This window comes from Sus scrofa, chromosome 4, assembly GCF_000003025.6.
Source record: "Sus scrofa isolate TJ Tabasco breed Duroc chromosome 4, Sscrofa11.1, whole genome shotgun sequence".
NCBI classification, from domain to species: domain Eukaryota; kingdom Metazoa; phylum Chordata; class Mammalia; order Artiodactyla; family Suidae; genus Sus; species Sus scrofa.
The window spans coordinates 18,277,914-18,290,628 of NC_010446.5; the positions used below are offsets into that span (position 1 = coordinate 18,277,914).

A 12,715-nucleotide genomic window follows, 5' to 3' on the forward strand; every position below is an offset into this window, starting at 1 on the left:
TTTCTTTTTACAGCCACATCAGTGACATACGGAAGTTCCCAAGCTAGGGGCCGTATCAGACCAAGATCCTTAAACCACTGAGTGAGGGCATGGGTTGAACCTGCATCCTCACATACACTGTTGTTGTTCTTAACCCCTGGGCCACCATGAGAACTCCACATTTCTTGACTGTCTTAGAAAACCAGAGGATCTGACCTCTATGCCTTCCCAAATGATAATAATCACAGCTTGTTGCAAAGCAGTGCTGGCCCTTTACAAGCAGCTTATGCTTTCCAGGTTTGCATATCCCACACCACTGATTACTACCCAAATCTAGGATCAGATATCTTGGTACCTGCAGAGAACTATCTCTTCTACACTTATGTCTCTATCAAAATTTGGAAAACTTGGAGTTCCCGTCATGGCTCAGTGGTTAACAAATCTGACTAGAAACCATGAGGTTGCAGGTTCGATCCCTGGCCTCACACAGCGAGTTAAGGATCTGGCGTTGCCATGAGCTGTGGTGTAGGTCGCAGACATGGCTCGGATCCTGTGTTGCTGTGGCTCTGGTGTAGGCTGGTGGCTATAGCTCCGATTTTAGACCCCTAGCCTGGGAATCTCCATGTGCCATGGGTGTGGCCATAGAAAAGATCAAAAAAAAAAAAAATTTGGAAAACTTAATAGAAAACTGAGGGCAGAATATTTTAAGAAAATTGAAAGAAGACATGTTTCTTTCTGAAAGTAAAGAATAAACATCCTGTCAAATATGTATATTTGTATATCATTGTCATCATCATCCTAAGGTTATGTATGACATTATCTTACTCTCATAATCTTCCCCCCTTCCCCAAAGCAAAATCACAATAACTTGAACCTTGACAAAGTTTCAGAACTCACTGATTATAATGAATTTTTTGTGACAGTATCTAAGCTCACTCTAAGTAGATTCTATTGGGAAAAACAAAATTCTCTCTTGAAAAGAAAGAAGGAGGAAAGAAATCCCTAACCAGCCCCAGACACAGTTTTCAACTGTTTGACTTTCTGGAAAGAAAATAAATGGCAATAAAGTGTTTTTGCATTTGTGCAAAAATAGGACTCGCTTGCTCTGACCATAATCTAAATCTGCTTTTACTTGGGGGCATGGGTGTTGGTGACACTGAAAGGAAGAGCCAAGGTTGTTTTTTGTTTTTTTTGTTTTTTTTTTTTTAGCCTTTCAGAAAGCCCATGGGACAGAGTTTAAAACAGCAATATTACGGCTGCCAGAGACTCACTCTTTGGAAGAGAGGTTGATCCTCTTGTGGGTTTCCCTTTCAAAATGACTATAAAGGCCTTTACTCAGAGGACTGTGTGGATGGAAAATCTGAGTTTCAATCAACTGAAGCTTCAAATATGGTGAAGTTGGCAGAGTGACCCAGCGGAAAGGGGACACGATGTGTGTTTGTCAAACCTAAGTCTGTGAGTTCCCACTCTGGCTCAGTGGTAACAAACCCAACTAGTATCCGTGAGGACTCGGGTTCGATCCTTGGCCTTAGCAGACAAGGCCAGGATCTGGCATTGCTGTGGCTGTGGCTTAAGCCAGCAGCTATAGCTCCGATTCAACCCCTAACCTAGGAACCTCCATATGCTGCAGGTGTGGCCCTAAAAAGACAAAAAAAAACAAAAAACAAAAAACAAAAACAAAAAACTTAAATCTGAAGTCTGAATGTCAACATTTTGACCTCAAACTGATGTGCCCTAGAGTGGGCTTCTTTATCCCTCTAGATTCCAAGTTCCTGTTTATGATGCCTGGATGACTTCTGCTTCACAGAGCTGATATGACTATTTTATAAGCAAGCACAAATTGGCCCATTGTAGGAACAATCAAGAGTCGTTCTGGTTGGTTCTGATTCTTTTTATTTGCTTGTTTCTCTTGTATAGCATATGTTAGCTACCATGGGCTGGAATGTTTACTATTTGCCAGATCAGTGCCTCTTCACCAAATTTCCAGTTTTCCTCTGCTTTTAAAGTTTCTCCAGTCCTTTTCCCGAGTTTGTATACACTAGAGCAGGGGTCATTTTTTCTTTCTTTCTTTCTTTTCCTGAAAAGGGCCAAGTTAGAAATATTTTTAGATTTTTTTTTCTTTTCTTCTTTTTTTAATGGACACACCTGTGGCATATGGAAATTCTGAGGCTAGGGGTCTAATTGGAACTGCAGCTGCCAGCCTGTGTCACAGCCAAAGTAACACCAGATCTGAGGCACATCTGTGACCTACTAAGCAGCTTGTAGCAACGACAGATGCTTAACCCACTGAGTGAGGCCAGGAATTGAACCCGCCTGCTCATAGATACTACTGTTGCGTTCAACTCGCTGAGCCACAATGGGAACTCCTATTTCTAGATTTTTTACCATCTCTCCTGTCACACAGTTCAAAGGTCAAAGGGCTCTATAGCCAGGTGGATTATTCAATTCTGCTTGCCATTTTAGTGTAAAGGAAGCCATGGACAATATGTAAATGAATGTCTATGGCTGTGTTCCAATAAAACTTTATTGACAAAAACAAATGCCTGGATCAGGGCCATAGTTTGCTGCCTCAGAACTCCCTTGATAAAACGTACATTTCCAAACCCCCTCCCAAGAACAAACTCATCAGAATCTTTTGAAACAGGGCTTAGGTTTATGCATTATTATTCCCAACTCTGTTTTGAAACAAAAGTATTAAACCTACTACTAATTGGAAAGAATCGTACAACAAATCCCATCATCTTTCACTAGATCCACTTACTGCTAATTTTGCCACATTCACATCATAGATCTCTTTCTCTTATTCCCTCTCACAGTATTTGAAAGTCGGTTGATACTTTGCCACATTTTCTTGGTAATTCCTCTCTTTCTCTATTTGAAAGTCAGTTACAGCCCTCATTTCCCCTCTAAACACATCAGTACATATCTTCTAAGAGGAAAAATTTCTACAACCATAATATCATTAACACACCAAAACCTTAACTAACGTGGATGCAATTATATTACTGAATATACAGTCTATATTTAAATGCCTTTAACCTCAAAAAAAAAAAAAGTCCTTGTAGTTTTTCTTTGACAATCTAATCCAAGAGCTTGCGTTTTATTTGGTTTTAAGGTCCCTTTAGTTTCCTTTTTTTTTGGGGGGGGGGCACCCATGTCATGGGGAAGTTTCCAGGCCAGGGATTGAATCTGTGCCACAGCAGTGACCAAAGCCTACATGAGTATACAACATGGGATCCTTAACCACTAGGCCACCATGAAATTCCAACTAGCTTCCTTTCTTTTAGAAAATTCCAGTCTTTTTGTCTTCCATCACTTGACATTTTTGAGGAGGCCAAGCCACTTATTTTATAGAATCCCTGCCATCTGGGTCTGTAGATATATAGAGGGTAGATTGGATCTGTGCACCTTTACTGAACTCTATCCTAAGGACAAAATGAACTGCAAAGAAATTTTGCATTTTCTAAGTAGGTTTGTTGTTGATACTGCTATCGGAATAGTAACGGTAATTCTGAAGCATTTTCCTTCTGTATTGTAGGAAACACCAAATAAATATATTAACATGTGTGAAAGTCAGATTTCTCACATATTGCGAAAAATATGGAATAAGGAAAAGTTAAGGTAGTATCTTATGGTGTAGGATTTGAAATGAGACTATGAATGTGAACTTTACCCATTAATATTGTATAAATAAGCACAGCTAGTCTCCAGATCTCGGTTTTTAAATAGCATTTTACACTAAAAGGGACCAGGGCTCCTTAAGGAATGGCTGATCCCAGGACAAGGCAGGATGACCCTGGGATAGCTTGTTATGCCAAAAAGCAAAAAGAAAAAAAAAAAAAAAGTGCTTAAAGACAATGGGCACCTGTCAAAAAACATAGGAGTCAGCCTGAAGAGGTTCGTACTGGCCAAATTTGATATATTTAAGCAGAAAACAGAATAATAATAGTCATGAATTAGAGCACATTAGATAAGAATCTTTATAATAGTGAAATTAAAAATCTGGAATTCCCATTTTGGCTTAGTGGGTTACAAACCCAACTAGTATCCTTGAGGATGAGTGTTTGATCCCTTGCCTCACTCAGTGGGTTATGGATCTGGCATTGCTGTGACCTGTGGTGTAGCTCTCAGACAAGGCTCAGATCGAGCATTGCCATGGCTGTAGTGTAGGCCGGCAGCTGCAGCTTCCACTCGACCCCTAGCCTGGGAACTTCTTTATGTCACAGTTGTGGTGGTAAAAAGAAAAAAAATAAAAAATAAACATCGACAGGAGTTCCCATTGTGGTTCCAGCTGGTTAAGAACCCAACTGGCATCCATGAGGATGTGGGTTTGATCCCTGGCCTCGCTCAGTGGGTTAAGAATCTCTGTGGGTTAAGGATGTGGCTGTGGCATAGGCTGGCAGCTGCAGCTCTGAGTCAACCCCTAGCCTGGGAAATTCCAAATGCCACAGGTGCAGCCCTAAATACAAACAAAGATCAACAGCAACAAAAATCACTGTATATAGAAGAAAGTCCCTTACTTCAGAAGTATGTCAGCTAATAAATGTGGAAGAAGTTATTGAATTCACTGCCTTTTTAATATGTTCCCCAGCTAGTTCTAATTCCCTGCAACCATTGGGAACAAGTGCTAGGTGTTTCCTTGAAACTGTTCAATTTTGTAATAGCCATGACATCTTAAACATAGTCCCAGCCTTGGAGAAACTAATACTAAACAGAAATATATGAAAAGTAGAAATCCTAGTCAACATGTAACAATTTGCTTTCTCTTTAATAATATTTCGGAAAGGATTTTTCCTCGCTGTTTAATACATCAGTCATTCTGGCCCCTCCTGAAACCTGCCTTTGTATTCTACTGTGGTGCTGGGGGACCTCAGTCCTGCTGACTTCTGCCACCATCCCTGACCCCTGCAGTGCAAAGTCTTCACATCCATGGAGATGGTAAAGAAGGCAGCTGTCTGGGATTGCCTCCAGGCTCACCTCTTGCTTGCTCTAGTTTGCCTTTTTTTGGGGGGGGGTCCCTTCGCCAGGCGGGCCAGAGCTTTCAGGCATCGATTGCCAACTTGGACTTTAGTCCAGTGGACACTGCAGGTAAATATATTGTCCTGTGATGCCTCAGAGGGCTTGAATTTTCATTTCAGAAGTAGGGCAGTAGCCCTTTGCCTTTAAATATGTCTTCTGCCTCTGGCTTTCCAAGCTTTGCAGTTAATTGGGGCTATTTTTGTATAGTTCTAGTTTAATTATGCAGAGAAGCAATTCAAAAGTTAGCATTTAGTTATGAATTTCTCTTCCCATAATCACTTTTCCTTTGCTCCCATGTTAAAATTGGTTGCTAGGCCCTGTAAGTTCTCTTACCAATATTCTCAAGCCAGATCCTTTGATTTTTCACCTTTTTGCTATCATATTATATCATATGATTTCTTATTCCTCCTCACCTTTTCATATCTCTGATGCCTACTTAGGCCAACTTGCTAAAGCTTCTAGTACTTGGTGGAATGTATATTGCCTACTAGAATTTCAAAGAATCATTTTGTTCAACACGGCTTTAATATGTGATCTCACCAATCCTACAGTTTTAAAAATGCATCAATATGATCCCTTAGGAAAAGTGACTTACATGTGTATCATATACATTGAAAGATTGGGTAAGGTTTGTTTCAGCAGCAATAGTTCTGGTGGGGAAGGAGACACAGTGGAACTCCATAAGAAAAGGAGGAAGACAATCATTTAACTACTTTACAATTCTCCCTGGGGCTAGCCCTGCTCCCAAAAAGAGTCACCACACTACAACATTGTAAATGCTGTGTGCAAATACCTCACCTCACTGATTGGCTGGCCGAGAGTCTGGGTGGTGGTCTATCTAGTTAACCGAGGATCTGCCCAGCTAAATACCAGATCTGTGCAATAGAGGGTGTTAGCCAACCCATCTAAGGGCTTTTCTTTTGTCTTTTTCTAGGGCCGCACCCGAGGCATATGGAGGTTCCCAGGCTAGAGGTCTAATCAGAGCTGTAGCCACTGGCCTACACCACAGCCACAGCAACGCCAGAGCAGAGCTGAGACGTGTCTGTGACCTACGCCACAGCTCATGGCAACGCCGGATCCTTAACCCACTGAGCGAGGCCAGGGATTGAACCCACAACCTCATGGTTCCTAGTCGGATTCATTAACCACTGAGCCACAACAGGAACTCCCAACCCATCTAAGATTGATGATGTTCCTGGAGGCCTACTAGGACACATCAGAGAGGGAGCCTGCTCAGCCTTCTGTTCACAAGCCAAGCCCCAGTCTCAGTGCTAGTCGCTAACCCAGAATTATGATTTTTGAATCTAGAATCTGACTACTTTTTTTATTAAATTATATATAGTTGATTTACCATGTTGTGCCAATTTTTACCGTAAAGCAAAGTGACCAGTCATTTATACACACACACACACACACATTCTTTTTCTTATATTATCTTCCATCATGGTCTGTCCCAGGAGATTGGCTATAGTTTCCTGTGCTATACAGTAGGACCCCATTGCTTATCCCTTCTAAATGTAATAGTTCGCATCTGCAAACCCCAAACTCCTCCTTCCCCCTCCCCCTTGGCAACCACAAGTCTATTCTCTTGGTCTGTGAGTCTGTCTCTGTTTTGTAGATAGGTTTATTTGTGCCATATTTTATTTTATTTTATTTTTTATTTTATTTTTGTCTTTTGTCCTTTTAGGGCCGAACCCATGGCATATGGAGGTTCCCAGGCTAGGGGTCTAATTGGAGCTACAGTTGCTGACATATACCACAGCCACAGCAGCACAGGATCTGAGATGTGTCTGCAACCTACACCACAGCTCGTGGCAACACCAGATAATTAACCCACTGAGCGAGGCCACGGATTGAACCCACAACCTCATGGTTCCTAGTTGGATTCGTTTCCGCTGCGCCACAATGGGAACTCCTACCTCCTCTTCTTGATTATTCACCTTGTACCCAAACTCCATGCTATAACTGGATAAATCCCAATCTACTCTTTAGAAAACAGTGTCAAAATTACGATGATCCTGTTTTCCAAACCTAAATACTGGAGGGAGTTTTCTATCCAAGAAAAGTTTTCTCAGTAGGTATTAGGAAATAATAGAGTCTCTCAATATCTGCGGGGGATGGGTTCCAGGACCTTCGTGGATGCTCAAGTCCCTTATACAGAATGGCGGACTGCAGTCGGCCCTCCATATCCTGCATCCCCAGATTTTCGCATCCACGAATTAACCACCCGCTGGTAGGGAGGGCTGACTCTGTTTGAAATACCCATCTCCCTGATCTTCCCTCCCACCTCTCTCTTCCTGGCAGGGGATGCCCAGGTCACGCTGGTCTCCTTTTCGTCCCTCCAACAAAAGAAGCTTAGTTCTGTCTCAGGTGCTTTGCTCTGGCTCTTCCTTCTCCCTGGGACCCTCCTCGCTAGATCTTTGCAAGACTCCTTTCTTCTTCCATCCATGTCTCAGGCCAAAAGTCACCTACTCACAAAGCCAGGATGTCACTTGCCCCTGGTCACTCTAGACTATTTTGCTCTGTTTTATTTTCTTCCTGGCATTTGCTTCTCCATGAAAGTATCTTACGTTTTCAGTCCTTCTTCATTGCCACCTTGCCACCCACTGCAATGTAAGCGTCATAAGGCACGTCTTGCCATTTGTTTGCCCCCATGTGGCAGCACCAAGAACAGTGCCTGGGACATGACAAATGCACAACAAAACTTTGTGGGGTGAGGGAGGAATACTTCCTCTTCTGCCACATGTTGCTGCAGCTCCATCACTGACCTCTGCTCTGTGGAGCTGAGGGTTTTGTGACCTGCTTTTGCAAGTTCAAGGCCACCCAGACCTCTATAGGGAAGTACGCAAAGGGGCACACACAGGAAGATCCCACTTTGGGCTGGGAAAGGGAAGTCAAAAGTTGAGGACAGAAGGAGGAAAGAGAACAGAAGACAGGAATAAGTGAAAGAAATCTGGTTTTTAAAAAGGGTATGTGTGGGGGGCCTTCAGGTATAATTTCTGGAATGCTCACGTTAGACTGGTATCATGATAACCCAGTGGTGGCTTTGTCATAAACCCGCCGTGTGCTCTAAGCTCTGTTCCTGCTCTATTCTGAGCTTCAAACACTTTAAATGCCATACTCATAAAGTGAGGAAGCTGGAAGTCTTTTCAGACCTGTCCAGTGACTATTCTTCAAAAGGGGAGACCTAAGAGAATATAATCCATCCTAATTGTAAAATTATAGGGCTGCAGTCCCACCTAAGAAATGTGGTAAGTTTGTCTTTGAGAGTCAACATCACTGATCAGACACCAGATACGCAGACCTATCTGAGGGTTAACAGGGCTTCTAGGCCAGCAAGACCACAGGTGTCCTCAGTTTCAACCTATTAGCATGACTAAAGGAAAGAATGTACCAATTAGGAGAGGGCAGCATGTCCTCTAACCTGGAAAGCAGGGGAGGCCAGGAGACAATAGCTGGGCCGAACCTTTCTACAGGTATCTAGGGCAAGGGTCTTAATCCTCCCTGTCTCCCTAAGGATGGGAAGGTTGGCTTCCGTGCAAGGTGAACTCTACAGCTAACACGTTCTAAGCATTTTTAGGAGATGATGGTTCAAAGTCCAAACTCTTTCTACCTGGGTTCATATCGTGACTCTGCCTTTTTTAAAATATATATATATATATATTTTTGCTTTTTGGGCTGCAGGTGCAGCATATGAAAATTCCCAAGCTAAGGGCAAATCAGAGCTACAGCTGCTGGCCTACACCACATCCACACCACCACCAGATCTGAGCCACATCTGCAACCTACACCACAGCTCATGGCAATGCCAGATCCCTGACCCACTGAGTAAGGCCAGGGAGCAAACCTACATCTTCATGGATACTAGTTGGGTTCATAACCCACAGAGCCACAGTGAGAACTCCTGACTCTGCCATTTATCCACTACATGAGCAGGGCAAGTTTTTAAATCTGTACCCCCATTCTTCCACCTGTGAAACAGGAGTGATGATAATAGCAAGTATCCCTAAGAACAACTGGGAGGATTAAGTTAATACCTGTAAAGCACTTAGAATAAGGGTTGTTATTTTAATTCCATTGGCAAAGCCATCTCTGGCTGACATGCATGCCTCAGGCCTGATGATATTGAATATTTGCCTTCGCTTCCTCTGATGCCACTTTCAGCAAGCAACCTACTCCTTCCCATGTAGGTTTGCTCACCCGGAAAAAATGTGCTTATCACAGAGATTCTGAGAAATTCCCATCCCAGAGCTTGCAATTTCTTACAGCAAATCGATAAATTACTTCTGGTTATGCCTGGGCCTCTAGCATCACTTGACCACAGAGACAAGACACAGGTGTAATGGGAATGGACGATTTCAGTCCAGGAGCAGATGTTTTGATTTCTAAATCATCGCCCTGGCATTCCGGTGCCTGTCTCCACCTCGGTGCTTTTGGGTTAGAACACAGACACTCAGGCTCTGATTTTCCTGCAGAGCGATGTGTGTGTGCAAGTCCTTAGTCTCTAAAGCAGAGGGCAGCCTCAGCTGGTTTTACCACCCAATACCGTGGTCCCACCCCTCATAGCTCCTTGACTGATCCTGGTACTGCTGTCCCTGGGTACCTTTACCTGAATGAATAAAGAGCTTCCGGAACACTGGTTAGAAATATAGGCAATAAGGATTCTGTAAGTAGAAGTATAAACCTAAGAGTTTCTCATGACCTACCTGTAGTGACTTATAAAAAAAAAAAAAAAGAAAGAAAGAAAAATCCAAATGTTTTCATTTCATTTCTGGCACCTGCCTGGAATACCAACCACCCAGGCTCTGGAGATTGGGAATTGCTCTGTGTTTTTAAACATTCACAATTAAAAATGTGAGTCATTTGAGAAGGGTTAGAGAACTTTCAATGATGCTGTTCATCAGCTCAGTGGCAATGTGTTCAATAAGATTTCTTTCCTCCTGACACCTTGCTGGGTTGCATTTACCTTTAGGAATTCTCTGATTTGTGAATTTGGGTTTGGTTTGGTTTCAAAGAAAGCACAGAAAGAAGTGGAAAGGAAGGTAGATGAGATGAATGAAACACTTCCAGAGCTCCCTGAGATGTGCATAGGGTGGAGGACCCCTGAGAGTTTCCAGGACCAGGAGGATTCTGGGAGATTCATCTAAGACATGTGTTGGCACTTCTGGATTGGCCTGGGAAGATAACCAATAATTTATAATATCGTTTCCCAGGAAAAAGCAGCTTGAGTTCCAAGTCACTCAGAAAGGAACTTCTGAGATAACAATCCATTGCAACCGAGTTCTTAAATAGTGGACTTTTTTCTATTGGACCCAGGGAAGACAGACAAAGTCCCAGGAAGCATTTGGCGTGGCATTGCTGGGGCGGGAGAGGATAGATCAGGAGCAGAGAGCATGTAATGTACTAGGGCAGGAAGAAAAATTGTCCCTGGGGTCTGGGGCCAACAGTGACCTGCTGAAAACCGCAGCCATAGAGACACCTCTTCAGAGACCTAGCAGAAAAGATGTCCTGCATTTAAGGAGAAGTTTCCCTGCACTGGGGTTATGCTGACATTTCATCCTGGGTTCCTGGGACAACCTTCCCTCTTGCCTTTCAGGGAACCCAGGCTGTCCGTCTGGTCTGAGCCCACCTGAGAGCCTCTGCGGAAAGGAGAGACAGGTAAGAACCGAAGCCAAGACTTGGCTTTTGGAAGCCAGAGTGAAGAGACTAGACCCAATTAGGGGTTAGGGCGGAGAGACCGTTCGACAGAGGGTGTGATAGGGGGCTTCAGAGCATCCAGTGAGCGGACCAAGGCAGGACACCCAGACCGTGCGGGGTGCGGAATAGGCGCCGAGGGAGAAGGGTGAGTGGACGAGAGACGGCTGGGGGCGGGGTGGAGGGAAGCTGTCCCTGCGGCGACGTGCGCTCAGAGCACGGAGGCGGGGAGGGTCTGAGAGGACGCGCGGCGTGTGACCGCCGAGGCTGCGGCGGCTGGAACAGGTGAGCGGCCGCCAGGCGCTGGGTCCCCGCCCTTCCCGGCGAGGGACTCCCCCTCCGAACCTCCCCCGCGCTTAGCTGTTTCGCGGCTTCCCTTGGGTTTGGGGTTTTGCAACTGGCAGCTGGCTGCCCCCCTCCACTGTTTCTGTCTCTCCTTCTTCTTTTAGGTAGCTCCACCCCGCCCGGGATCAGGCCAGGGGGAAGCTGCCGACTGCGGCTGCCAACTCGCGCCGGGCGCTCCAGCGAAGTCGCGGAGCGGAGTCCCGCGTCCCGCCTCCTCCCTGCCGGGCGCGCTCTCCTCGCTCCCCGAGCAACCCTTCCCCACTTTTCCCCCCTTTTGCAATCGCACGGCATTTTAAGAATGCCGGAAAGATGGCGGTAGCAGCGGCGGCGGCAGCGGCAGTGGCAGCGGGGCCGGCCGGCGGGGGAGGCGGCCGGGCGCAGCGGAGCGGGCTGCTGGAAGTTTTGGTGCGGGATCGCTGGCACAAAGTTCTGGTGAACTTGAGCGAAGACGCCCTGGTTCTGAGCTGCGAGGAAGGCGCTGCGGCGTACAACGGCATCGGGACCGCCACCAATGGCTCGTTCTGCAGGGGCGCCGGCCCCGGGCACCCAGGCGCAGGCGGCGCGCAGCCCCCGGACTCTCCCGCCGGGGTCCGCACCGCCTTCACCGACCTGCCGGAGCAGGTGCCCGAGTCCATCTCTAACCAGAAGCGCGGCGTGAAGGTGCTGAAGCAGGAGCTGGGCGGGCTGGGCATCAGCATCAAGGGGGGCAAGGAGAACAAGATGCCCATCCTCATCAGCAAGATCTTCAAGGGGCTGGCGGCGGACCAGACCCAAGCCCTGTACGTGGGCGACGCCATCCTGTCTGTGAACGGGGCCGACCTGCGGGACGCCACCCACGACGAGGCGGTGCAGGCGCTGAAGCGCGCTGGCAAGGAAGTGCTGCTGGAAGGTGAGGGGTTAACGCTGCGCGGGCTGCCTGGGATACGCACACCCCAACCGCCTCCTCCCGCCGCATCCTCACACCCACCCACGTGCCGCCACACCCCAGGGGACCGCCGGGCGCGGGTGGCGGAGTTTTGACAACTTTGACCCACTTGGGGGCCACTTGTCCCCACCTGCGAGGCGTTGACCCAGCAGAGGTGTAGGCAAAGTCTCGGTGAGCAGGGTTTCTTGAGTTCGTGTTCTGTGCAGAGCACGGGGTCGGAGGCGTAGTTCACGTAGTCTCAGTTTTACGGGAGCCAAATCTAAGCGTAGCTTAGGGGCCCCAAGTAGAACTGGCCATGAAGGGGGCACGTCCACGTTACAAAGCCAGCTCACTGAGTAATCGCAACTCTGACAGTTTTCTGCTTTGGCAGTTTTCTTCTCTGAAGCCTGGGCAGCCCAGCTAAAAGGGTCGAAGCTCAGAAGGGCCAGAGAGGGGTGGTAATGTGTGCGTGCTAAAACTCCCACCACCCTTCCCGACTGCCCTTTCAAACTGGAAACTGGCCTTCTGGCTGGGGCGTTGTGCCAACGGCTGGGGAGTGTGTTGCAGCTTTATGCAAAAGTTCACTTATGCTGCCAGGTGTTTGGCCGGTCAGTCTGGATTCCAGGTTGCTTTGGGCGGAGGGCTGGTGAGGTGGCTTTTCTGCCTGCATTTTCCCAGTGTTTCCCCCCCCCCTCAGAGTTGTGGTGTGGAAACAACTTTGCATTTGTAAACAGTTTTCCTTGCCTGCGAGGTGTCTAAGAAACTACTCTCTTA

At 46.4% G+C, this 12,715-nt stretch overlaps 1 protein-coding gene across 1 annotated transcript in view; it reads left to right on the forward strand.

The window, feature by feature from the left end:
• The window catches only part of SNTB1 (syntrophin beta 1), a 235,607-nt gene continuing 233,734 nt past the window's right edge, over positions 10,843-12,715 (forward strand). Inside the window, exons 1-2 of the mRNA XM_021088981.1 lie at positions 10,843-10,977; positions 11,142-11,926. Coding sequence (XP_020944640.1) covers positions 11,347-11,926 — 580 coding nt within the window. The 5' untranslated portion in view covers positions 10,843-10,977; positions 11,142-11,346. The remainder of the gene's footprint in view (positions 10,978-11,141; positions 11,927-12,715) is intronic.